Source organism: Oryctolagus cuniculus, chromosome 5 (assembly GCF_964237555.1).
Source record: "Oryctolagus cuniculus chromosome 5, mOryCun1.1, whole genome shotgun sequence".
Classification (NCBI taxonomy): Eukaryota; Metazoa; Chordata; class Mammalia; order Lagomorpha; family Leporidae; genus Oryctolagus; species Oryctolagus cuniculus.
In genome coordinates this window covers 136,482,599-136,509,448 of record NC_091436.1, presented here as the reverse complement: position 1 = coordinate 136,509,448, position 26,850 = coordinate 136,482,599, and the positions used below count along the sequence as shown (strand labels likewise).

Genomic DNA, 26,850 nt, shown 5'->3' with positions numbered 1-26,850 from the left:
GCTCTCCTCAGTCTATGAAATACTCTGGAGAACCTCCATCGGCATACCAGAGAATGCGGAGCCCCAGAGCAGGAAGGTTTGGGGCAGGTGCAGATGTGGTGTATGTTGGTCATGTTGGGCGAGGAGAGGTGTTTGAGATCTAGTCAAGGAGATTCTGACCCATGGACATTCTGATCCATGGACCACTTTCACGCAGAGATTTGGAGAATGGATGATGGCTCAGTATGCACTTCCTTTTTAAAAAATATATTTATTTACTTATTTGAAAAGGAGAGAGGGAGGATATATGTATACATGAGTGTGTGCATGTATGAAGAGAAAAAAAAGAGACAGATCTTTCATACCTTGTTCTATTCCCCAAATGGCTGCAACAGCCAGGGCTGGGACATACAGACGCCAGGAGTTTGGAACTCCAACCAGGTCTCCTATGTAGATGGAAGGGACCCAGGCACATGGGCCATGCTCTGCTGCCTTCCCAGGTGCATTAGCAAGGGGCTGGATTAGAAGTGGAGCAGCCAGGACTCCAACCAGCATTCTGATGTGGGACATCAGCATTGCAAGCTATAGCTGAACCCACTGCACCACAATGCTGGCCTCCCAGTACTCATTTCCATAATGATCCACTGCAATAGACCTCAGTCTCACGTGACACAGAGGTGATGCCCTTCCTCACAACATCTTCCTTTACAACACTGGGGAGCTTTCCTCTCCTGTTCTCACCCTCCACCTCTCAGTCCCGCCTCCCTGGCTTGTGTGCCTCCTGGCCCTGCACGAGGAGCAGGTAGTCAGATCTCTGTTGGGTATCTGGCTGTCCAAATGTCCATGGGTCATATCCGTGGTTTCCTCAGAATCAATCGATCTTGAGTGTGCTGTATTTAGATCTGGTATCACATCTGCTGTAAAGAAAGAAAATCTGTGATAATGACCCAATAACAGAAAGTATCAACTTCAAGCCATCAACAGGTAAGCATAAGTCTCAGTGACCCAAAAAATTTAAAGTGAAAGAACTTTCTGGAGCACACAAAACAGCTTCTCTATCCATATATGAGAAGTCCTTATCAGCAGAGCGGGAATCACCAATATGGGGGTCACCACGTGTACAAAGACCTTAATGAAATGAAAATGCCCACGCCAGCATTTCCAAGCTTTCAGCTTAGAAACAAGGACAACTGTGCACTAACCTCTTCCTCTCCCTTTACTAAATCACTGGGGAACAGACAGTAGGAAAGCAAATTGCTGCTGCTTAGTCCTTTGGCTTCTACCACTGCTGCAAATTCCAATCTCATGCAGCACTGATCCTCAATTACGTAAATGGAAACCATAGATTTTGATGTCTTGCTAATTACTAAATATTTACTGAGTGTCTGTTATGTGTGATGGCTGAAAAGAGAGGCCGGCAAGAGGGAGTAGTGAGCTTCCCACCACCAAGTATACTGCACCCTGCCGCTCTTCTAACTTACCTTTCTTACGGCTCTTCCTCCTACTCAGGCCTACAGCCACAACAAGAAGCAATCCCAGCATAAGCAGTATGATCCACAACAAATTCATCCTGGACTCTGAAATGGAAACCCCAGAGCCCCATTAATGAAATGGGAGAATATCGAGATTATTCTTTTCATCTGAGTGGCTCCCTGCCTGGAGAGGAGATGAGAATTGGGCCTCTTGAGGAGGCACTTGGTCCACTCCTGCCTGCTCCATGGATGCTGAGGAGAGAACACGTTTGTGTCTTGCTTTAGTGCTTACTCCTCTCAGAAACACACATGCAACACCCACAAATGTTTCCCCCTATCTTTCCCAACTACATCACACCATCCCTGGAATAGCTGAAGTGCAAAAGGATAAAATCGCACAGTCCACAACCATGAACAGGCAATAAGGAAAATTGGGGTTTTTTTCCAAAAACTTTTAAAATTTGTCTACTTTATGTATTCAAAAGGCAGAGAGGCACAGAGATCTCCCACCTACTGGTTCGTTCTCCAAATGCCCATAACAGCTACTGCTGGGAGCTGGGAACTCCAACACTCACTCCCAGGTATATGAGCCACCACCTGTTGCCTCAAGGATGCACATTAACAGGAAGCTGGAATTGGAAGTGGAGCCAGGACTTGACCCCAGGCACTCCAATAAGTGATGTGGGTATCCTAACCAAGTGTTCCTTCCTGGAAAATTGATTTCTGATCTGCAAGAAAACTCACCATGAGGGGAAAACACAAGCAAAGTGCTATTTATTTCCACAATAGAAGAAGGGATTTTTCAGATACAGTAAAATGGAACTTAGTGTATACCCAGTAATAAGCCTAACTTTAGGGATCTTGGCGGGTGTGTGAGGGAGAAACTCGGAGGAGTGGATCTCCTAAAGATCAGATTTTCAAGAGATAGCAGGTGTTTCATGAGAAGTAATAAAACAAATAAGTCTGGGTTGGTCTTGACAATTATTTCCCAAACTTAGCAGAAATAAATGGCATCACCCACCTGAGAAAGAAAAGGATGCTGTTTTCCTCTCACCCAAAAGGGGGTTGCTGATGGAACAAGTCACGTTCACAATGGAGCTCCTTGCCACCAATAAAGCCGTCTCCACATGGAACAGCCCACGGCTGTCTTGACTCAGGGCCTCAGAAAACGACGGCATTGCCTCTCCCTGTCTGTCCATCCACTGCACAAGGGGCTGTGGGAACCACCCATCCGAAGTGCACATCAGCTGCACGTCTCCATCCTTCGGTCCTTCCATGGTGATCAGTGGGGAAGAGCCCACTCCTGGGGAAGAGAGATCTCAGATCTACAGTCAGTGACTTCCCTGGGAGGGAGGAGGGGACTCAGAGGGCTTGCGGGAGACAGCAGATCTTAAGGGGCATCCGCTCCACTCAGACGAAAGCAGCTGGAGCATGTCTTGTCTTGTTTGTAATTTCTGTTTGGGTATTGTTGTTGTTGTTGCTTTGCCAAATCACCCTCGGGAAGATTAATAAGTAAAACACAATTCCATACCAAACCTTTTTCTTCTGTCCCCGAGAACAAAATAACTTTACCAAGGCATGGATCACATGTGCAAGATAAAACATAGTAAGTGTTCTCTCAAACTCTTAAAAATATCTACGTCCAATGGCAGAAAACAACGGAGCCCATTTACTTCTTCATGTGTCCTCCTATGGATACTTGCTAAGTGTGCTTTCTAATTTAGATTCAGAATGCATGGGAGGAACTTGTGTAACATCCAGGATTTTGGCCTGTCTTCAACAGCATTTGCTATCCCTGGAAAATCAATTCTCACAAATATCAGCAGTGAGGCGGGAAGTGGTTTCATCTTCTCCAACTCTGGCATGCATGCCAATCTTCATTTTTGTTTCCATGATAGATCTACTTTTGTCTACAAATTATTACACTTCCTGATAATCGCATTTTTCAGAAATTTAATAACAAAATGAGAAATAATGAGTTCTGTGTAAAATTAGGGAGTAGATGTCCCTAAACATATGGTTACTTTATGGACAGATTGAAAAGAATACAAGTTCTATACTCAAAGAATTAACTTTGGTCCATTTAAGCTTGTGATCTTTAAGTGTCTGTGACAGTTCTGGGCACCAGAGGATTCAATACACATTTGATAAGAAAATTTCAAATGCCAGAGAAATGTCCTAGGAGTTAGCATGTCAATATGTTAGGAATAGGTGTTGAACCCAGGACACATGTCTAGAATCCTTACCTACCACCTTCAGATCCATGCTGGCCTCCTGGTAGACATCATCAATTTCAAAAAGGCACCGGTACTGCCCATCATCTGAAGTCCTGGCACCATGTATCTGCAGTGTCAGTCTCCCCTCGTGGATCGCATCACCCACCAGAGCAGTCCTCCCTCTGTATTCCACCATCTGCTCTCCAGCCACATGGTCCCCGTCCACATACACATGAACAGCGGGGTAACGGTGGGATCGGACCCACCTCACCTCCATGTTCTGTGCATTCACCTTGGGGGACAGGTAACAGGTTAACTCCACATCTTCTCCCACCCTGACAAGGATGGGCTGGAAAGGCCCAATCACTGTTAGGGAAGCTGGTAAATACAAAGACAAAACACAAAGGAAAGAATAAAAGTGGAGTAAATGCTGCCACCTGCACCGACATCTCCAGTATTCAAGAACACCCCGTGTGATGTCCAAGGCTGGCTTTTGAAAAGATGAGGGTTTCACAGACTCAGTATAGAGGTCATTCTTGTCCAAGGAAAAGCCATCTCATGATGTGTGCCAATCCCAATCACTGATTGAACCACCACTCACCCCTGCCTGTAATTTATTCAGTTTACGGATCAATAATAAAATAATTCCATCATTAAACCTCACAGGATAAAATGAACACTATCACTTCAAATCTGGATGATATTAAACTATTTCTTAATATGTCTCTCACTTTCTTAAACTATAAAAATGTCATATTATTGCCAAAATCATTCAGTTGCTGTGAGATTAAACAAAATGACCAAGATAAAGTCCTTGGATCACCATACAATGTGACCAGAGGAGTATGGGCAAGATGCAAATGCTTTAAACTTGATAATTGGGAAGGAGTTGTAAATGGGTCTCTTGTGGATTTTTAGTAAGATAATTGAAGAAATCTTCCTCATGTTAGTATTTCTGGTACCTCATAAGTCCAGTCCAGCCACCATATTTTATTTCCCCAAGGTTATATGTATGTGAGTTTAAAGACACATACCAGATACAACGTCCTCACATAATTTAGAGTAAAACCTTAAGAGGAAGAATTGGGGCTCTTGACAGAACGCAGAATGCAGTACAACCATGAATCCAAGTTCTACCAGTATGGACAAGATCTTCACTGAGGGCTTTCCTGGACCACAGCTGTATAACAATTTCAATTCCCACAGGCCGTGCCCTACCAACTTTGCTCTATTATAATTCGAAGGTTGTCATTTTCTGACAAATGTAAAGATGGTTTAATACATGCTGAGACCACTTACAATAGAAATACGGGCATACAGTTTCAGATTCTCTGCACAGAAATCAATGGCCAAAAACATAACGTCCTTATTATATCATAGTCAAAATCTGCAAAGCGTATTTCTAGAGAAGAAATTCACTGTCAACACAATTTTAGCATTCAGATTATTCCCTTCTAGTCTATCTAAAATGTGACTCCAGTTATTTCCAATATGTTTTTGCTTTATCTTTTAAAATTTACCAAAAGCAATATTATCATCATCACATGTATATTTGTTAAATCTGAAGACAAGGGTAAGAATCAGAAAAAAATAAACTGAGCAATAGTTTGCTACTATTTTTTCACCCATAAATCTCAAATTACTTAATGGAAAAGGCCATTTCTTCTTCTCTGTCATTGTTAGGAGGATTTTTCCCCTTGTCTGTGACCTGTGGCACATATCAAATCTCAAACCAGTTTACCCTACTAGACATGGGTAATTAAGAGCTAATGTTAGGCCGGTGCCACGGCTCACTAGGCTAATCCTCCGCCTGCGGCACCGGCACCCCAGGTTCCAGTTCCTGGCTTTGGATTGGCACAGCGCGCTGGCTGTAGCAGCCATTTGGGGGGTGAACCAACAGAAGGAAGACCTTTCTCTCTGTCTCTCTCTCTCTCACTGTCTAACTCTGCCAGTCAAAAAAAAAAAAGAGCTAATGTTGGTTTTAATGGGAACTAAAGGAAGCAAAATATAAATATGGAATTCAGTTAATTGGGAGTATTATAGATATACAAAGCTCCCATTTCTCCTGAATTCAAAGTTTAAAGTTCTAGGTAAATCATTATATCTTAATATTAATAATTGGTATTCTATACAAATATGATCACCTGGGGAGCTGTATATAATCTCCTTTTCCTATAAATTTTAGCATCCAGCCTTTCACACCATTAGTGCTCAGATTTATTGTCTGGTTTTTTAATATTGGATGTATGTTCCTGAAATCCTTCTGAATACTCACCTGAAAATTAAATCACATCTGGCATGTGAAGTGCACTGAATTGTGTGCTAATCCCCTGAAACCGGACAGTCTTGCCATCCTACCCTCCCTGTGCTGTCAATCAGCACCTTCAGTGACGTGCTCTCATCACTGAATGCCAAGTTGATTCACCTTACATCCAGTGTAGTAGAACTGGGCACTTTCTTGCAACTTAAGTTCAATCTGTTCATTTTAAAGAAGGGAAAAATAGAGACTAGTGGGTTGCCAAAACTGTGGTGACCAAGAACTTGCACTCTTAGGTTAGATAGACAATGATTATAAAGGAAAACACCAGAATTTCTTACAGTTTTCAGCAAACCACACACGCCTCTAAGATTGCTTCCTAAATAGAAAATGAGGATAAATCTGTTAACCTTTATAACTATAAGAAAAAATGAAACAATTCTTACAAAGCACTTGGCATATTGCTTGGAACATAATATTTCAAGTAACCAGTCACTGTTTTTTACAAACCAATAGCATATTTTGCCAGAGTAGGAACTGGAGTTTTAGTCTCAGGACCTGTGAGCAGGCTGGGTTTGCAGCAACCTCGTGTGTGGGTCCTTTCTCTTGGCCTCTAATTCATGGCAAAAGCACAGAGACAGCCACAGAGCACCTGGGCCCTTCAGCCATTCAGCACACCACCCTCCAAGCTCCTGGGGCTCAGCCCTTCTCCCCCAGCCTGACAGTGGGCAAAATGAAGATCAAATTTTCCACCTTGTTTGTGTTCCCAGAAGTGAGCATGATTTGGGAAGAACCCGACAGGGATTGCATTTTGTGTCCCTGGTTTACAATGGGCATGTGGAGGTGGCTCAGAGAACTCAGGGATGATTCTTTTTATTTATTTTTTTTTGACAGGCAGAGTTAGACAGTGAGAGAGAGAGACAGAGAGAAAGGTCTTCCTTCCACTGGTTCACCCCCCAAATGGCCGCTATGGCTGGCGTGTTGCGGCTGGCACGCTGCGCCGATCCGAAGCCAGGAGCCAGGTGCTTCCTCCTGGTCTCCCATGTGGGTACAGGGCCCAAGCACTTGGGCCATCCTCCGCTGCATTCCCAGACCACAGCAGAGAGCTGGACTGGAAGAGGAGCAACCAGGACAAAATCCGGCGCCCCAACCGGGACTAGAACTCGGGGTTCCAGCGCCGTGGGCGGAGGATTAGCCTAGTGAGCCACGGTGCTGGCCTCAGGGATGATTCTTTACCTCAAATCTCACTGTGGGACAACAGTTGGGTCAACCTACTCCAAACACCAAATTGAAGTCCTGATCTGTAACTAACAAGCTCCATGGGTTAAGGTTTCTGTCAGAACAGGCAGAAGACGAGCTGCCTTAGACGGATAGGGCTCACAGGCACCTGTCTGTCCCCAGAATATGGAGTTACCTTTGACCTAAGGCCCATTCCTTATCTTTATGGTCTGATGGGGTCAAATGTTTCACTCCAGAATCTAACAGAAATCAGGGTGTGTTACCCTGATCTTCCTCAATAACTCTCACACAGACTGAAAGGAAAGGTATACTTAAGCTCTACTGACACACACGTGGGGGCACACACACAAATGCACACACATTCCTGTGACAGGTGTCTCGATGGAGGGTGGGTGGGCATTTATGGGAGAAGGAAATGAGTGACCCAGGTTCATATGCACTAGGGCAGAAGCAGCCACCATGGGCTGGTAGAAGAGACCTTGGACAGGAGTAAGGCGTGTAAGGTGGGAAAACAGAAAATGAAAGAGGTTACAACAAGTTATTTTTTAAACCACTTAACTGCACTACAATAAAATAAGAGCAACAGCCCAACCATAAAGTTTAAAAAAATGCAAGAAAGTTATCACCCCAGTCATAGGGTGGCACCTGGGAAAGAAAGTAACAGCCTCCTCTCTGTAGTGATGAATTCAGGGATCTACTGGGAGGAGGAGCAGGTGCAAAACCCATGGCAGGGTTAGAGGAGAGAGTGGAGGCAGTGACCTCCAATTATGATGAAGACACCGCCCTTTCTCACTCTAGGAAAGTTTGAAAATGGCCCCCAGGGCTGGCCAACTGCCAGGTGCCATTGCCAAACACTCAGAAGGCAGCTCTTTCGTCTCCTACACGGAGCAGAGGTGGTGTCTGTGTCATCTAGGTGTCCATCTGAGGCTCGCTGGAACCCCCCTGGCAGATACACAGTGGGAAAGGCCCTAAAGGAGACCGTGGTAGCCTGCACTTGGCCAGTCCCACCAATATGAACGGAGCCTAAGACTTGTTGAATCCATGCCTTGGTTTCCCATTTGGGTTACAGGGTCTCAGCCTGGTGCCACAAGCTGTGTGTCCACAAGGCTCACCAGGCATGGGGGGAGGGGCAGGTCCTACTCACCCATCTCAGACTGGAGTTTCTCTGGAAAAAGAATGAGAATAACATATTGAGGAAATTGGTCTGAAAGAAAGGAGAAAAGTTATCTAAAAAGATAAAATAAATCAAGTACAGTAAAATGAAACAAAGCAAGTTCTACGTTTCATTGGAGAGTTCAATATGCAATGTGAAATGATGAAAAATATTGATTTTTTTACCACAGATCATCTAGTATTCCTGCTAGTTTTCCTTTTTTCTGAACAACAAAAAAATGCTCTCAGTATTATCACCCAATAATTCTGTTTGTTTCTGCAGATATTTAACTACCAGTTATAAAAAGCATACACATTAATTTTGTAAATACTCAGAAAATATAAAAATATGAGGACATAAACTTCACATTTGTAATTCCAAACTGAGACATTATAAGCTCATGTATGTATATATATATATTCACAAATATATTAGTCTGATTCATGTAAATGAGTAAAGAAAAATTAAATGTTAATAGTTAATATTTTATAAATATATATGTCTTCTTTTAACATCAACACATAACATTTAATTTTTCTTTTCTCATTTACATGAATCAGAATAATAAATACAGCCTCAAAAATCTTAATCCAGTTTTGTGATTCAAAGTCAATAACCTATGTGATTCAAAATATCTATTTATAGCTATATAGATAGATATGATCTTTATCATTAAATAATTTATCAATAGGATTAAGCCACTAAAATTATTTGAAAATATTTTTGTTATTTTTATAGTGACATGAGAAATTTAACACTATATCATTTTATTGGGTTTTCTTTGGTTTTTGTTGTTCTTGTTGTTTTATAAGTGAGAACACTATTAAGATGCTACGTAAGTAGTTTTCTCCACCTTGCTTATTTTTGTCTGATAGGTCCCTAGGCCTAATTGGCAGAATGCAGCATAGGAAAAAAATTCAGTTGAAGGAATATAGTTTTGTTTTCCTAAGAATACTTGCGGTTAAAAAATCAATGCAGAAACAAGGTAGAATTTGAAAATAACTGCAGTACTTTCAACAGTTATTTAGTCAAAATACAGTGCATCTATTCCAATTATAAATGTTTTATAGGTTTTAATAGAGATTACTAAACGTGAGATTTGTCCTGACCAGAAACACAGGCGCCATGGCTCCCTGAGCAAGCTGGTCCCAGGGCGGAGCACTGACCTGGGAGGGCGATGACAGACGCCTTGTCCTGGCTGAGGACAGGGTTGTGGATGAGGCAGGACACGGTCTCTGCGGAGGCATCCCTGACCACAAGGGTGGCTTCCACGTAGAACAGACCATGTTCATCTTGGATGTGATGCTCGGAGACAGACAGCAGCTGCTCTCCCTGGCCATCCTCCCAGCGCACCTGCGGCTCCGGGAACCAGCCCTTTGCAGTGCACACAAGCTGCACTCCACCCCCCACAGGCCACTCCATGTGGATCCGTGGGGCCGACCCCAGGCCTGTGGAGAGAAGTCACAGCCTTGAGCCCCAAATGATGGCAGCACAAATCACATACAGTGGGATCCCAGTGATGCTGCCCACGGGAGAGGGTGGGCGCTCAGGGGCCAGGGAAGTAGAAGGTGGTCTAAGGCGTTCTTCTCATCAGATCTAGAGTTCAGGTCCACTTCCTTCATTCTCCAGTCAGTATCTTTTCTTTTTTAAAAAAGATTTATTTATTTATTTAAAAGGTAAAGTTACAGAGGCAGAGAGAAAGACTTCCATCTGCTAGTTCACTCCCCCAAATAGCCAGCCAGAGCTCGGCTGGTCCAAAGCCAGGAGTTCTTTCAGGTCCCCCATATGGGCTCAGGGGCCCAAGGACTTGGGCCACCTTCTACTGATTTCCCAGGTCACAGCAGAGAGCTGGATTGGAAGTGGAGCAGCTGGGACTCGAACCAGTGCCCACATGGGATGCCTGCACTACAGGAGCAGCTTTACCCTCTATGCTACAGTGCCAGCCCTTATAGTATCTTTTAAGTTCAGCATCTGAGTGCATGCTTCTTCAGATGCAGACAGGGGAATAGGAGACAGGAGATACAATAACATTTTACTTCTTTCTTTAATACAGCAAACAAAGATGTGTCATCACTGACCCATGAATTCTTTGATGCCACTAACCCTGCCTTTTAATCTTAATATTATTTGTATCAGGCACTTCTTTTTGACATTTCAGATGATAATATGATCTAATTTAAACAATATGAAATTGTTTATATTTAATAACAATATTAAAGATAAAGTCACAAATCACCTGAAAGAGAATTAATCTCCTCTCTCTCTGCTTTTTTTGTTGGGGGAGGTTGGTGGTAGTGACCTTGGGATAGACATAAACTGCAGTGTGTGGAATGCAAGTTCCATGCAGAGTTCCTTGTGTCTAGATATCCCCTTCAATGGCAAGAGTGGCTTTGAGAAATCCTACTTTAGGATAACTTACAGAGCCATGAAGTTCTTTCTCTGTCCTACACTACACTTCCCAAACTCAAAGGGAACTATATTTTCACAAAGTACCAAAACCTGTAAAATACAGCAAAAGCAGTATTAACAGGAAAGTTGGGGGCTGGTGTTGTGGTGTAGCACGTTAAGCTGCCACCTGCAATGCCAGCATCCAGTGTGAGCACCAGTTCAAGTCCCAGCTGTTCCAGTTCTCTGCAAATGCACCTGGAAGACATCCCAAGGACTTGTGCCCCTGAGCCAATGTGAGAGATAGGGACAGAGTTCCAGGCTCCTGGGCTTAGCCATGGTAGATCTAGGCCACATTTGGGGTGTGAAGCAGAGAATGGGAGAATACAACAGCATTCTTTAGAACCTGCCATTCACAGGGTGTCCCTACACCTCCTGCAAGTGCCCCGTTTGTTGAATGGTGGAGCACGAACATCTCTGTGAGAGCACAGTGTTAACCTCTTCAGCCTCATCACTGGCTCTCTGACCAGGGCATTGACAAAGCAAAGTTCTCACACCTCAGTCACCCCAAACAGAAGGACTCTCCAGAAAGTTCACAGAAAATGCCTATCGTGAGATTACCATGCATAGATTTCAAAAATTTTCCACCAAAATAAATTAAGCTTTTAATTCCACTTCCATGGACTTTTTGAAGTCCCCAAGGGGGATAAGGAACAACTGCTTCCACTGAGACACAGATGAGGAGCAGGAGCTGGGCTCACTCACTCAGCAGTCGACTTGCTCTGGCACACCAACCTTAGGTGGCACAAGCTCTTACCTCAGAAAAACTGCTAATGAATGGGGTAGGTGCTGCAGCTGGCATGTTAAGCCACTGCTTGGAATGCCCACATTCCATGAGGCAGTGGGGTTTGAGTCACAGCCACTCTGCTTCTGATCCACCACCCTGCTTATACACATGGGAAGCAGTAGATGATGGTTCAAGTACTTGAGTTCCTGCCATTCAGGTGGGAGGCCTAGATGGAGTTTCTGGCTTCAGCCTGGTCCAAACTGAGCTGTTGCAGCCATCTGGGGAGTGAACCAGAGATGCAAGGTGTCCTGCCCCCATGACTCTGCTTTACAAACAGGTAAATAATTCTTTCAAAGTTTCTAGGAACTATATGTTTTATATTTCAAATAATCCTCAAGAACAGTCAACTGTGTAAGTTTTAAATTTGGAAGAATATTTCACAAGTGAGCTTGTTTTAAAGATTTCAGAACCGTTTGTTTCAAGTGCCTCAGAGTAGACTATGGGGCACCAGGAATGGCTTTGACGACTCAAAGGGAATTCTTCAACTGGCAATAACCTTCCCACATGTTAATAAGCTCCTCTCCAGAATCCTACGTCTTTTCCTAGATATTCACCTGCTACTTTGAGCAGCAAGCTTGTTTCACTATAATAGTTGCCCTCTTGGAAACGGCACCAGTATTGCCCGTTGTCGGAAGCCTGGATGCTGTGTATCTTCAGAGCCACACGTCCCTCTGCGATGCCATCTTCTATCCACTCGACTCGGCCTTGGTACTCCTCCTTCTGCACCTCAGTCATCCCACCTCCATCCCGGTATGCAATTACAGGTGCGCTGGGCTCTGAGTGGTACCACCTCACCTCCGTGTGCACCGCAGTCTTCTTGGGAAGGCGCTGACAGGTGAGTAGGGCCTCTTCCCCCACCATAGCCACAATAGCATGGGAAGGACCAGTCACTCTGAAGTCATCTACAAAGCAGAGCACAAAAGAGGAAGTGTCAGCCAGAAGCGCCAGCAGGAGGACCAGTGTGCTTGCCTGTGTTGTCCAACCTACAAAGACAGAGAGGGGTGGGCTTTGCTCTCAACGTTTTAGAGAACTCCACCAGGATTCTTTGTGCACTCCTTTGTTACAGTCACAACCTTGTGTACTGAAAGAAAATGTAGTTCAAAAATTTGAGCACAAAAGCCAAACCTGTCACACACTAGCTGGACAATCTGGAGCAAATCTATTATTCTCAGTAAGTCTTTGAGGTTTATGATCTTAATTTCTTCATCTTTAAGACACTAAAACTATCATGTCTGGGTTGTTTTTGTACTCAGGGAAGTTAATACATAAATTTATTTATTTATTAAAAACTTATTAGTGATTAACATTTTAATTAGTTTCTTTAAATTTAGATAAGGAACTCATCGATTAGTCTTTTTGGCATCTCAGGATCACTCACTCTTGTCTAGGTAAGGAAATGAGATTTTCTTTTTTCTTATCCTTTCTCTAAAGAAGGTGACTGCAGTGACTGAATTAAGTACAATGCATGGTCCATGAGGACTCTCTGTGGTGGGTTAAGCACAGTGGTCCATAGAGAATTTGAGTCCTCCAATCCAATTCTAAATCATGTCTGACCTTCCTTGCTACCTGCACATCAGAGATGTTTAATATTGGCACGCGTTGTTACTTTCAGGACCTCGTCTGTCATTTATGCTGTGCTCTTTCTATCTAAATGCCCCACAGCCACCTGACCTTTGTGCACACTCGTCCTCCAGAGGCAAACCTTTCCTTGTCAAATAGATGCTGCTCAAAAAGTCATCATTAAACTTGGGTGGAGATCTGTTTGTATTTTTTATTCCAAATATGAAGCAAGGGCTGAGGCTATGCCAGTCCTTTACAGACTAGGAAACCACAGCATGACTGAGAGAGAGGACAGCGGCCTCAGAACCTCACAAAACTTCCACGGCACCAAGTCTGCAGTCCACCTTCTGACGTCTTCACAGGATGTGTTTGTTTGTTTGTTTTTTTATTTTTTTATCAAATTGCCATTCTATGTTTTCCTTGGGGCTCTGATTTTTCTCTCTGACATCCACATTTCATAATTTTATTTCAAGGTATAACATTTTGACTGACAAAATTCAACTACTGGGGCCTGTGCTGTGGCACAGCAGGTAAAGCTGCCACTTCCTGTGCCAGCATCCCATGTGGGTGCCAGTTCAAGTCCCAGCTACTTCTCTTCTGATCCTGCTCTCTGCTATGGCCTGGGAAAGCAGCAGAAGATGGCCCAAGTCCTTGGGCCCTTGCACCCACGTGGGAGACCCCGGCAGAGACTCCTGGCTCCTGGCTTCAGATCAGTGCAGCTCTGGCTGTTGTGGCCAACTGGGGAGTGAACCATCAGATGGAAGACCTCTCTCTCTCTCTCTCTCTCTCTCTCTCTCTCTGCCTCTCCTTCTCTCTCTGTGTAACTCCAACTTTCAAATAAATAAATAAATCTTTAAAAAACAAGTCAACCACTGAGGCTTCCAAGTCCATTTCTTGGAAGTCTCCTTCTAATTTCTTATTTCCAAACACTTTTATGTTACTGAGTTCATGGTATGAGGCTGGCATTGTGGTGCAGCAGGTTAAGTCGCCATTTACAATGCTTGTTACCTCATATCAGAATGCTGGTTCAAGTCCTGGCTACTCCACTTCTGACCCAGCTCCCTGATAATGCACCTGGGAAGACAGTGGATGGTGGCCCAAGTGCCCTGTGGAAGGCTCAGATGGAGTTCCTGGCTACTGGCTTCAGCCTGGCCCAGCCCTAGATGTTTTTGGCCATTTGGAGAGTGAATCAGTGGATGGAATCTCTCTCTCTCTCTCTTTCTCTCTCTCTCCTCTCTCTCTCTCTTCCTTCCTGACTCTCAAATAAGTAAAAACAAAATCTTTAGAAAATAAAAAAGAAGTAGCTCTTTGTCTTACCCCCAAGTTCACGGAAGTAGGAGAATAGATGAAAACACTAACAAGTTCCAGCCACTGGTCAGGCGTTTCTCATTCATGGTCTCATTTAATGCTCAACCTTCAGGTGTACGTACTGTCATTGTTCTGACCATACATGTGGAGAAACCAAAGCATAAGAGGCTCAGATAACTTCCCCAGGGTGACACAGCTGGAAGTGGAGGAGCCCTTTTTGCAACTCAGGTGCTTTGGCCATTGGGCCCACGCTCTGAAATCTTGTGCCAGTCCTTAGGACTGAGCCCCAGGACTGGATCTCCAGAGCATTACAGTGTGTAGAAAGGGGAGAAGGGGATCATACCTGGAGGCTTCAGGGTCAGCAGGATGAAGAAGAAGGAGGCAACCGCACCAGACAGACTGTACTGCGAGAAGTCCAACATCCTGCCTGGAGCAAGCATGAGAGAGCGTGAGACTCAGCATCCGTGCCTTCCAACGGCTGTGCAGTCTGAACAAGGAATGAGCATCCACCCCTCTACGGTCCAACAGGGAAGCAGGCTTGGCTCCCGGCTGCCTGGTTAGGGAGCACATTTCTCCCTTACCTACAGTATTACACTCTCAGCTATGTTTCAGGCCTGAGGATGTTTTCTGATTGAAATGAAGAGCTAAGTGCCAATCTCATTAAAAACAAAACAAACAACAACAAAACCCTCCTGAGGTTCTGTCTGTGATGAGCACAGAGAAATTGCAGAACAGGTTGCAAACATCTTTTTCTCATCCTCCTTCCAGCTCTTCCTGCAAAGTCCTTCTTCACTAAGGTTTCCTGGGTGCAGAAAGAGCAGGGAGGCTGTGTCCCGGGGCTGCAGCAGGAGCCAAGGGGCATAGGGTGCTCTGGAATGTTATGGAAAGAGTCCTGGGGCAGTGCTGTAGAACACAGCAGGATGACTGAAGCAGCCTGTCAGGACAGTCTCAGAGACACTTGGGGAAGAACAAGAGAAACATCCCCACTGGCAGGCCCTGGCAAATCCTACAATCCCATCGTACCAATGTAATAAAAATACTCTAGCAGATAAAAGTCTAAAACTTCCAGGACAAAAACAGTGCTAATGTTAATTGAATGTTGAACAATTGGAAACTCAGAGTGAAAGCAGCCAAATGCCTGTTGCATCTGTTGCGGCAGGTGTTTATTGAAAGAAAGAATTACTTCACGCCGAATGGAGCAATGCTGAGCCATGACTCCTTCCCTTTGCCAGAATCTAAAGCAGTCATCTGTTACGGACCAGAAGAAAAACTCAACAGTAGAACATGGAGATTGTGATTCAGGTGCTTCAGGAGATAACTGCTACTCTGATGCTTGTCTATTTGCTTTATAAAAATGCATGATTTCATTTCAGATATCACTAAAAACACTGATAGGGGCCCAGCCACAACAGCTAAGCCTAAAAGAGCACTAAAATATTCACATAAAAATGAGACAGAGGAGCAGGCATTGGATGCAGCAGCTAAGATACTGCTAGGGATGCCTATAACCCACACTGGAGTGCTTGGGTTTGAGTTCTGACTCTGCTTTGATCCAGCTTCCTGCTAATGTGCTCCCTGGGAGGCAGGTGCTGCCTCATGTACGTAGGTCCCTGCCACCCACATGGGCGTCCCAGATGGAATTCCAGGCTCCTAGCTTCAGTTTAGGAAGACCAAGAGTCCCATACAACTGCTGTTGATACAGAATATGGTAAACTTTGATATTGTCGAGATCTATGAGCTAAGACATATATGTCAAGGCTGGAGAGGGTATTTGATGGAGTGAACCCCAGCAAATAGAAGACATCCTCTTTGTCTGTCTGTCTCTCTCTCTCTCTCTAACACAATTTTAAGAAAAGGATGAGCCTTAGCATCACAAGACAGCACAGACCTTTAGTAACTGCCACTTGAAACTCACCAGCCACTTCCACCAAGGCAGATGCTTCCTCGCCTTCTCTTGTAAAAAGTGGAAATATTCCCCCCTCCTAGTAAGAGCAGAAACAGCCCACAAAGTCCATGCCACACTAGCCACCAGTTGTGTGAATGGAAAAGATCCCACAGGTGCTGCAAACCACTTTATAAGTTTGTGTTACTTTAGGTCTTAAATGCACTCCACATTAAAAAAAAAAAAAAGTCAAAATCAAGGAAGCTTTTGAAGATGTTATGAAAATGAAGCCCAGTCTTCTCTGTGCTCAGCGCAGATTTGTAGAGGAGCAAAGGGGAGAGCAGCTGCCTCAGGCCAGGGTCCCCAGTGGAAGGGCAGCAGCCCCGGTGCTGGAGGACATCTGCGCTATGTGGAGGCATCTTGGGTTATCACTGGGGGTGGGGTGGGTGGTATATTGGTAGAAGCAAGATGCTGCCAATCATCCTGAAACTCACAGCAGGGACCCAGCCAGCACAGAGCATCAGGATGCCAGAGGCCCAGGGAAAAGCTTGCCATGGACTAGCTGCTGTCAGCTCAAAATCACCAGTTATTTTCTATAAATAAATAACTTGACTTAAATGTCAAACGTTAAATTAATACCTTTTAACTTAATTTTTGCCATCTCCAATTTACCGTTTCAACATAGACCAAGAATCCCATACAACTGCCGTTGATACAGAATATGGTAAACTTTGATATTGTTGAGATCTATGAGCTAAGACATATATGCGTCACTAAATGTCCAAAAGCTCCCCTTCACTTAATTTTCTGAATGAAGTACAAGTGTTCAGTTGTAATAGGAAGTGGAGGTTTATGTTTAGGCACTTGGTGAATAACAATTCTGAGTTCCAAGGCCTATCCCTACGCTATTAAAATCCATGTCAAAGAAATTTGCAAGTTACTATATATTCTGAGTTATCAGAATTTGTTTCTCTAACAAAAAAAATATCCTAGAATGGTAAATCCCCAAAATGCCAAGCAGCCACAATGTTTGCCTGGTGAGAATGAATCAACTGAGTTTTGTGAAGTTTGGAGCTTGCACACTCGTATAAACTTTAAAAAGAGTGTCTCCTCTGCTGGTGTCAATCATTGTTGAGGGTCCCAGCTGCGCACCGGGTGACAGACAAAGCAGTCAGGGCCCAGAGCCGCGGTGACAAAGGTGCAACAGGATCCTGGCTCACTGATTGTTGATCCAGGAGCCCCGCCTCACCCAGCCTGCTTCACAGGAACACTGAGCGGATCCCCTGAGCTCCCAGAGCACTTTGAAAGGTGTGGGGTGAGATATGCAAGGCATTACAAGAAGTGAGAGAGTTGCCTACCAGGACGCGTCCTCACTGCCTGTGTGCCCCACTTGTACTCCGTGGTCCACTGCCCCAAAGCCCCAGACCGCCCTTCCCCAGGGAGTTTGCAGACCACTCACGTGCCTCCCTCTCTTCCTTGTGGTGGAGCCCGCAGCTGCCAGAGTGTCCTTCCTCCCCACAGCAGGCGTCCACAGAACGACCGGAGACAACCGTGGGACAGCCAGCTAGGGGTGGAGGCGGCTCCTGGCTCCCCAGGGCTTTGGGTGAAGGGAGGATCGATGCTGCCTCATGCAAACTGACGGCAGAGCCAAATCCCCCAGGCAGGCTCTGAAAATGAGAGTCCAATCGGAACAGCAGTCGCCTCCCGCCAGTGCAGTATGTCAAAAGTGAAACTCAGAGGAGACGTGGACTTTGATTTCAGCCGTGGGTCCTTCAGACCTGCAGAGAACACTGCGATGTTGCAATTTTCCTCACCCTCCCTGGAACATCAGGGCTCTCTGGCTGTTCTCCATCTGACACCCACCCGTGCCACAGCTAGTAAGGTCCTCACCCACACCGGGAGCCCCGGCAGCACCCAGCGTGGGTGTATGTCTTCACCCTTCCCTTCATTTCCACACATCCGATTCCCCGCCTAGTGCCAAGTTTCCACCAGAATGTGGCACTGTTCGGGCTGCAGCGCTGGAAGTACACTGAACTAAGTATCCCATGTGTCTTACAGGAAGTAGAGCCCAGAGACTGAGTTACCTTCTCCTGGGCCAGAGTCCCAGGCTGCGGACCCCTGAGGGCTGGTTTACTGCTCTTTTTCCTTTGGTTCTTTATCTCCCATTGCTAAGTAATAAAGGATTTAACCACTCTAAAATCCTTACCAAAGACCTTCAATAAGCTTTTTAATATAAAGCTAGGGCACGAAGAGCGTGATGACAGATGTCACAGGGACATTTTTTTTTACATGCTATTTCAGCCAGGTGTTCTGCCACATGCCCTTTGAGTCTGCTCTGCTCTGTAGGGTGTCTGAAGATATGCTGTCATGATTTCCAGAGTTCTCTAGAATAAGGTTCAACTTAATTTCAGATTTCCATTGTGTAATAATATAATCATATGCACCATTACAAGGTTATAAGGTTTGAATTTATTTTGTCTAGAAGTTTCTTGCTCTCCTCTCTTATGATCCAACAGGGAGACCCTATTTAGGCCCCCCATTTGAGGTCACTGGTTTTTTTTATAAATTAATTTATTTATTTGACAGGCAGAGTTACAGAGAGGCAGAGGCAGAGAGAGAGGGGAGAGAGAGGTCTTCCATCCTCTGGTTCACTCCCCAAATGGCCACAAAGGCCAGAGCTGGGCCAATCAGGAGCCAGGAGCTTCTTCCAGGTCTCCCATGTGGGCATAGAGGCCCAAGCACTGGCACCATCTTCTACTGCTTTCCCAGGCCACAGCAGAGAGCTGGATCAGAAATGGAGCAGCCAAGGCTCGAACTGGCTCCCGCACAGGATGCCGGCACTGCGGACAGCTGCTTTACAGGCTACGCCACAGCACCGGGCCCTAGGTCTTACCGTCGGACCGCCAGCTTCCTCCTCAGTCTAAGGGCCTCCTCACTGTGGAGGGGGAGGGCGTTGAAAAGGAAAGAAAAATCATTAAACACTGATGAGGGGACGAGTGTCTCTTGACCCCGATTCTCTCAGTTACAATACAGGGGTCCCCCCACCTGGTTCCGCAGACCACTCCCTCCCCACCCCCAGTGACACGGAAGACTCGCCACAAAGGGAACGCTGTCCATGGCAAGAAGATGTGAACCCTGGAAGCCCCGAGTGTCTCCCGGGAGGCTACAGCAAGAGCGCGCTCTGCGGAGACAGCAGGCAGTGTCATCAAGGCGGGGAGACAGCGCCGACCAGGGAGCACCGCCAGAGGGCGACGTCCCAGGACAGGTCATGCTGGAAATAAGGGGCGGCCTCCGGCGCCTGCCCCGCCCACCTCCTGCCTCAGAACCTGAGAGCAACCCTGGGCAGGGGCGAGAGTGTCTTCCAGGGCTGGGAAAGCCGCTGAGGTGTTCCGGAAATCACCGGATTCATCGTTCTGCTGAAAAACACGATAGTGCTAGGCATAAAAATTTAGTGGTAGGAAGGTACAGGATTTTGTTTCCTCGCACTTGAATTTGTGGTGTGCAAATAGCGTACCGATCACATACCTGCTTTGCCACTTGGTGCTGGAATCTTCCAGAAGTCTTGTCATGTGTTGTGTGCGGTCCGCACGTGAGCACCACGGGCTGTTTACAGAACCTCTGTTTAAACTCGTGGACACCTTTTCTCCCGAACCATTCACAAGCACTTTCTTAGAGGTTTGCCCATTTTTAAATCAGAACCGTGTCCTACATAACGCTATGTGTTATGGGGGCGCTCTGTGTGTAGGTGCATATCGGTGTGGGAGAGAAAAACCAAGGCAGATCTCTGCCGTTCTGACGAGAGGAGTCCCCGTGCCGGAGCTCAGGCAGGACAATGCCCACAGCACAGCCCGAGTGACAGAAGAGCGGGGTCCCCAGAGGGGTCTGCGGGGAGAGCGGCGCGGAAGGAGCGTCCTGGCTCCACACGGCCACCAGAGGGCAGCAGAGCCACGCCGCGTCTCCCCCGTGGTGCAGGAGGACCCTGTCCCTGACAGCAGTTCCAGGAAGGTGCACCCTACGGGGTAGTGTGTTCCAGGCATAAATAGTGTGAGGTTGTGCTCAAGCCCTGTGGGGATAAAACAAGTTACTCCGTGTCCGGGAGCATGTTGTAGGCCCCCTGTGATATCCCGGGCCCGTCAAGACAGGTGATGGGCACGTGAACTGTCAGGAAGCAGCTCCCAAGGCTCCGAGGTGTGTCGGCCCCCTCCTCAGACCCTTCCCCGCCCAGTGTCACCCTGGCCTCCGCAGCAGGCGCACACCCAAAAAACCGGGCTTCTGCTCCTGAGGCCACGGCTTAGCGCTGCAGGAGGTCCCTTCAAACCAGGGGGCAGCCGGAATCGCCATCTGGGAGGAGCCCAACAGCCACAAAGTGCGATCCTGCGCATTGAGGACCCTGCAAAGGACGGGAAGATCGTGATTGCTAAAGTTCACGCCTCAAGGACCCGGAGACAGCAAATGCCCAGGGACTGACTCACCCACACCAACCTTAGCATTAGATTCCCACAGCAGGGGTTGGCCAGTAAGTGTGTGTGTGCGTGGGGGGGGGGGGGAGGAGGGCATGTAGGAATACGGCTGGGGCAGTCAGCTCTGAGGACCTGTAGTCTGAGCTGAAGGGCACTGTTAGATTTCTCTCTCTTAGAATCCAAAAAGTGACAAACCAGTCCTCTAAGATTTTTAAATTTTGTTTTTAGGGGCTGGTGCTGTGGCATAGTAAGTAAAGCGGCTGCCTGTACACCACATCCCATACGACGCTGGTTCAAGTCTCAGCTGCTCCACTTCTGATGTGCTTGAGAAAGCAGCAGAAGATGGCCCAAGTCCTTGGGCCCCTGCACCCACATGGGAGACCTGGAAGAAGCTCCCGCTCCTGGCTTCGGCCTGGCCAGGCCTTTAGGGAAATGAACCCGCAGATGGAAGATCTCTCCCTCTCTTTGTGTGTCTCCCTCTTTCTTATAACACTGACTTTAACATTAAAAGATTTAATTTGCTTTTAATTTTAGTCTTATGAAAAAGTTACAAGAGGATAAAACAATAAGTATCATCCTTTCTGATCTGAAAATGATAGTCATGTACAGCTGATTCCATCGCGGATTCAGCCTATAAGAACAGCGTTCTTGGGAGGAGTCGTACACACTGGTGAGAATCACACCAGTCAACTGGAGAACCAGGCAGGTGTCTCCCCTGGGCCACACTCCCCCCAGCACCAGAAAATCTGCACTCACAGATATCCAGGCACGGCTCACGGGGTGAACAAAACAGTCCTCCTGATCGTGGCAGAAGAAGTTTAAAGGAAGCGCCCGTCTGCCAAGCCTCCTGCGTTTGAGTCCTGCCTCTGGGTTCTGTGGCTTGGCCCTCCTGCTGCTAGAGAACGCCGTCTCTGAAGAGCGCATGCCCAAGCAGCCTGTTGCAGTTCCGAAACCCGCCAGTAGAGGGCATGTTTGTTCAAGGAAGCGCCGGGGCTTCAGGAGGGCTCAGGGACTTCAGAGGACTGAGAATTGCGTTAAGCGTCCCACAGCTTGATTTCTAATCCTTTCCTTTATTAGTGGCGTTTTTATGTTTTAGTGGTAATTGAAGGCAAGAGTAGGAAAACTGCTGCCGCTGAACCTGCTTCAGTCTCTGCGGGTCCCACACTCGGGGTTAGGACGGTGGGGGCAGGAGGGAGAGGAGGGGTGAGGGGTGTGTGGGGTGCACTGCTTCACTTCTTAAATATTTTGTTACCACATTTCCTTCCCGGACTCTTAGCGAAGAAAAATTGAAAATCGTAAATCCAGAGCTCAACATCTGCAGTTTTAAGAACAGAAAATGTAGGTAAAATAATTTGTAAGAATTCAGTGACTGTGATGGAATCACAAAAATCTTCATGGGATAAATCTTGAGACCCCGGCTATCTGACTGTGGTTGCTCTGGCAAGAAGCTGGAGCAAGCTTTATTGGAAACACATTTTCAGCCTCAGAGAAAAATGCATCCATGTTTATGAATTCCACACCCTTGCATTCCAACCAACCTTGGGAAAAAAAAATACATCTTCACTGGAAATTTATAGACTCATATTTCTTTAAACAATATTATTTTTAGGATTAATGTGAGCCAAGCAGATTTCACACAATTTCAGACTCCGTTCAGCAAAGAATGAACACTGCAGCCTAGCAAGTGTCCTTGCCCATGTGTGAAATCCTGAGAAAGCAATCCCTGGGGTGTGTGAATTTAGCAATGGCAAAATACAAAAAAAAAAAAAAAAAAAAAAAAAAAAAAAGTAATTCTGTGTACCACCACCAGCATATCACACATAACTCACAATGGAAGTCTGTTGTTAGAATAGTAATAAAACAAAACCCCTCAGGATGAGCTGAGCTGAAATAGATGCATTCTCTGAGTGAAGAGGAAGAACTAATGAAGTCCCAGGTACAGAAGGTCTTCAAAGGACGGGGGAGAGAAGAGCCCTGGAGATCCGCAGGTGTGAACCTGATGTCACAGAGCAGCGGTCGGCAGGAGCCCTCTCTGCTGCAGCTGAGCCCCGGAGCCTGAGCTGCTAACCTTCCTCTCTGGAGGAAACTCCCAGTCTCCATTTCAGAATGGCAGTGCTCAACCTGGCCGTTGTGTTCCAATTACCATTGGAACAATATATAATACTTAATGCCTATTTACAGGAAATTAATACAGAGGGAGATGAGGGTTTTAGGATTTCGTGGATTGGGAGCCGTTTGCCCTTTAATTAAAGAGTCCATCGTCCTCCAGAGGGAAACGCACACTCTTCGTATCGAGTAACTCCTGACGTAGCCATAGCCGGAGCTTCCCTTTCCTTCTTCCACCAGCAGCAGGCATGACCACAGCTCCTCCAGGACTGACCCACCAGCTGGCTTCCACCTGCCACCTAGCGTACCTCCACCTTCTGACATGCACTCCTGGACAAATTCTTTAACAGAGTAAACCAAGGACAGCAAAGATGTAGGGAAAGAAGGAAGGTGGGGACTGCAGGAGGAAGGGAAGAAGGGAGGGAGGAGGGGAGAAGGACGGAGGGGAAAGGGAGAAAAGGAACAGGGATAACATGAAATAATCCTCGTGTTTAATGACTTCCAAAATATTCATGTCTTGGTGTCTATTTCTGTTCACAATGTATAATTACACCACCCCTCCCACTCTTGGCTGGGGACAGACTCCCCCACACCCCAGCCCACCTCCCAGCTCCCATCCTGCCCTCTCTGGGTTAGCCAGTTGAAGCCCACCATGCAGAAGGCCCCCAGGCTGCCCTCACCAGCCCACAGGTCGTCCCCCATTAGACCCCAGGCTTAGTTCAACCTGCAGCATGCTGCTATCTGGATCATCAGCTTCCTGACTGCCTCCCCAACGACATCTGCCGTCTTGGGTGCTGTCAGGGCTGCTCATCCACATCAAGACGTGGCCTCTCTGGACTCCTCTTTCCTGCAGATGTATTCCTAAAGGAACCCGGAACTCACATCAGTTTCCCTACAATTACAGACATCAGCTTCTTATGGAGAGGGGAGGCCAGAGGGTCGAGCCAGGCTGCAGACATGTGAGAACCAAGAAAGAAACGATTTCTCCAAAGCCTCCTTGTGCACTGTCATTGGCAACCACAAGTGCTGACTAAACTTATGTTTTCCAGTTTGCGTTGTCCTTGGGCATAACTCTTCATGGGGCCTCGGTCACAGAGCGTGTCTGCAAAGATGGACATGTGGACGACACCTGCCTGCCTCTAGATTCAAGTTGTCTCTCTCTTCGTGTTCCTATAAACAAGGAATCGGTGAATAAACAGAAAAAAAGGAGGCTCGGGAGAGACATGTTTTGTAGTTCTGATCAAAGAGGAGGATCTCTGATAAGGGCTAGAAATCCTAATGTGGCTAGCTTTCTGGTGATTCTTGCCCAGTGCAAGCACCATGTAGCAACCCATATGATAAGAACCAGAAATGCAGTGCTCCCAGAGAGGAGCCCAAATATGCCATCTTACAAGCAAAGAAAATAAATCAATAGCCCCCATTTCATTTTATATGTCTTTGGTATTTTTTTCTCTTCTGTGGCCTAGTCACACAGGTAACAGCTCTGGCTTATGTCATTGGATGTGAAGGCTCTGATTATTTTTTTAAGATTGAATGGTTAATTTGAAAGGCAGAAAGAAAAAAAAGAAAGGCAGAAAGAGAGAGAGGGGAGAGAGAGAGAGAGAGAGAGAGAGAGAGAGAGAGAGAGAGAATCTTTCATCTGTTAGTTCACTCCACAAATGTCCACAGCAGCCAGGTCTAGGCTAGGCTGAAGGCAGGATCCAGGAACTCCATTCAAGTCACCCCTTTGGGTGTCAGGGGCTGAAGTACTTGAGCCATCATTAGCTGCCTTCCCAGGCACATTAGCAGGGAGCTTGACTGGAAGCAGAGCAGCCAGGACTCAGCCTGACGCTCCCACTGTGATGCCAGGATCGTAAGGGTGCCCACAATGCCAGCCCCAAGGCTCTGAATTTCTGTCTGTTCACCTCAGCTGTCAGACCTGGTACGGGTGGCCCAGAGTGGGGTGGTGGGGAAGATAACTCCAGCTAGCTGTGTGGAACTGAAACTCTACGTTTATAATTATCCAGGAAACTACCCAGCCCCCAGTGATCTACTATCTGGAGGTTCCCTTGGGTAAGAGGAACTAGATCCTGGCCAAGATCCCATGAGAGAGAATCATGGTGACAGGTGATGTCCATCACCAGTGAAAGACCAGAAAAAATAAAGGCACAGACAACATTGTTCCCCATGATTCAGCCCCAGTTTGATAAGAGAATAATGCATATGAGGAAAAAACATACATTCTTTTTTTAAAGATTTATTTATTTATTTGAAAGTCAGAATTACACAGAGAGAGGAGAGGTAGAGAGAGAGAAAGAGGTCTTCCATCCATTGGTTCACTCCCCAATTGGCCACAACAGCCGGAGCTGTGTCAATCTGAAGCCAGGAGCCAGGAGCTTCTTCCAGATCTCCCACACGGGTTCAGGGGCCCAAGGAGTTAGGCCATCTTCTACTGCCTTCCCAGTCCATGGCAGAGAGCTGTATCAGAAGAGGAGCAGCCGGGTCCCGAACTGGCACCCATATGGGATACTGGTACTTCAGACCAAGGTGTTAACCCACTGCACCACAGTGCCAGCCCCAAAACATACATTCAATACTTAGCTCAAATCAGCTACACCAGCTTCCAGATGGCATTCAAAATTTTTCCTTTTAATCTGACTCAACTCACATCATACAAATACACTCACTGTGTATTTGTACATTGCTGGGTGTTTCCATGTTCATGGTGCGAGAGAGACACATCCAGAATCTATAGCTCACGAAAGAGAGGCCCCCAAGGTAAAGGCACCCTTTCCACAAGAACCCTGAAAGTCTAATATGAGGAATCAGGGCACACTAGACATAGATTTTCCCTCACAGGAACCGAAGCCAAATTACATCAACCCGAATCTAGACCACATTGAGCTGATCCAGGGATACTGCTGCCCTAGCTTCTGCCTGATTCAAGCAAAGCTAACTAACCTCTGGGGAAATACAACACTGTTTGGAGCCTCACATTATCATTCATATTATGCTTCTGCAATGACCTCCATAAAGAAGAAGCATAAAGAAAGACCAAAAGTAACAGAAGGCCAGGAAAATAACAGTAAAGGACTTGGACTCTGACTAATGTAGTTACAGTCAGGTCAATACAACAGAATAACTTTTTTTAAAAAATTAAGAAGCATAAAATATATACTCACAGGAGGGAAGAGCCCTGGAAGCAACACAGGTCAGGTGAAATAAAGTCGCAGACAAGGGCTGGTCCTTGGTGCTGTGGTGCAGAGGAGGGGTGGTCCTTGGTGCTGTGGTGCAGAGGAGGGCTGGTCTTTGGTGCTGTAGTGCAGAGGAGGGCTGGCCCTTGGTGCTGTGGTGCAGAGGAGGGCTGGTCTTTGGTGCTCTGGTGCAGAGGAGGGCTGGTCTTTGGTGCTCTGGTGCAGAGGAGGGCTGGCCCTTGGTGCTGTGGTGCAGAGGAGGGCTGCTCCTTGGTGCTCTGGGGCAGAGGAGGGCTGCTCGTTGGTGCTGTAGTGCAGAGGAGGGCTGGTCTTTGGTGCTGTGGTGCAGAGGAGGGCTGGTCCTTGGTGCTCTGCCAGTGCCCGCTGACTCCCACCACTTGTGGGACTATTGCCCATTCCCAGCGCTGGCTGAGCAGACATCAGGCCAGGCAGAGGTTAAGAGCCGGACAAGTGGGAATCTAGCAAGGCCTTAGCAGTGACAAAGGGAAGGGCTTCACGTTCACGGCCAGATCCCATCACAAGGTATTTCTTGAGCACTGGTACAACACAGAACTCCAAATCAGGCCCAGAACTTCTGAGGCAGAACGGAGACATCTCCTTGTCAGCCATGCTCAGGAAAACCAGGAGATGCTTGGGATCTGGGTCTACCTCAAGCAGAAGATGAGTCTTTCCCTTTCTACTTTTCCCAGCTCTTGAAGCTACCTGGGGAACGAGGCCAGAGAAGTGCACCCCACACACTGAGGAGCAGGGCTGCAGCTTGCACTGAGCATGGCAGGGACTGAGACACTAGCG

General features: G+C 46.6%; 1 protein-coding gene and 1 long non-coding RNA gene across 7 annotated transcripts; both read right to left on the bottom strand.

The window, feature by feature from the left end:
* Positions 1-230: 230 nt before the first annotated feature.
* LOC127482749 (butyrophilin-like protein 2) lies at positions 231-18,254 on the bottom strand. Of its 6 annotated transcripts, none has more exons than XM_070074703.1 (9): positions 17,758-18,254; positions 14,760-14,843; positions 12,103-12,450; positions 9,483-9,764; positions 8,308-8,328; positions 3,698-4,045; positions 2,473-2,754; positions 1,461-1,556; positions 231-896 (listed from the first exon to the last, which is right to left on the bottom strand). In XM_070074703.1, the coding sequence occupies exons 2-9, from the start codon at positions 14,836-14,838 to the stop codon at positions 685-687; spliced, it is 1,668 nt and encodes a 555-aa protein (XP_069930804.1). In that variant the 5' UTR covers positions 14,839-14,843; positions 17,758-18,254; the 3' UTR covers positions 231-684. The 6 variants fall into 6 exon arrangements, with proteins under 6 accessions (XP_069930804.1, XP_069930809.1, XP_069930807.1 ...); XM_070074708.1 differs by having other exon boundaries at positions 231-893; positions 17,758-18,073; XM_070074706.1 differs by having other exon boundaries at positions 14,760-14,839; positions 17,762-18,069.
* Positions 18,255-18,752: 498 nt separating this feature from the next.
* On the bottom strand, positions 18,753-21,650 carry LOC138849812 (uncharacterized). Its single transcript, XR_011389029.1, has 3 exons — positions 21,515-21,650; positions 19,824-20,688; positions 18,753-19,714 (listed from the first exon to the last, which is right to left on the bottom strand). It is a non-coding gene; the product is annotated as an uncharacterized lncRNA (long non-coding RNA).
* Positions 21,651-26,850: the final 5,200 nt, after the last annotated feature.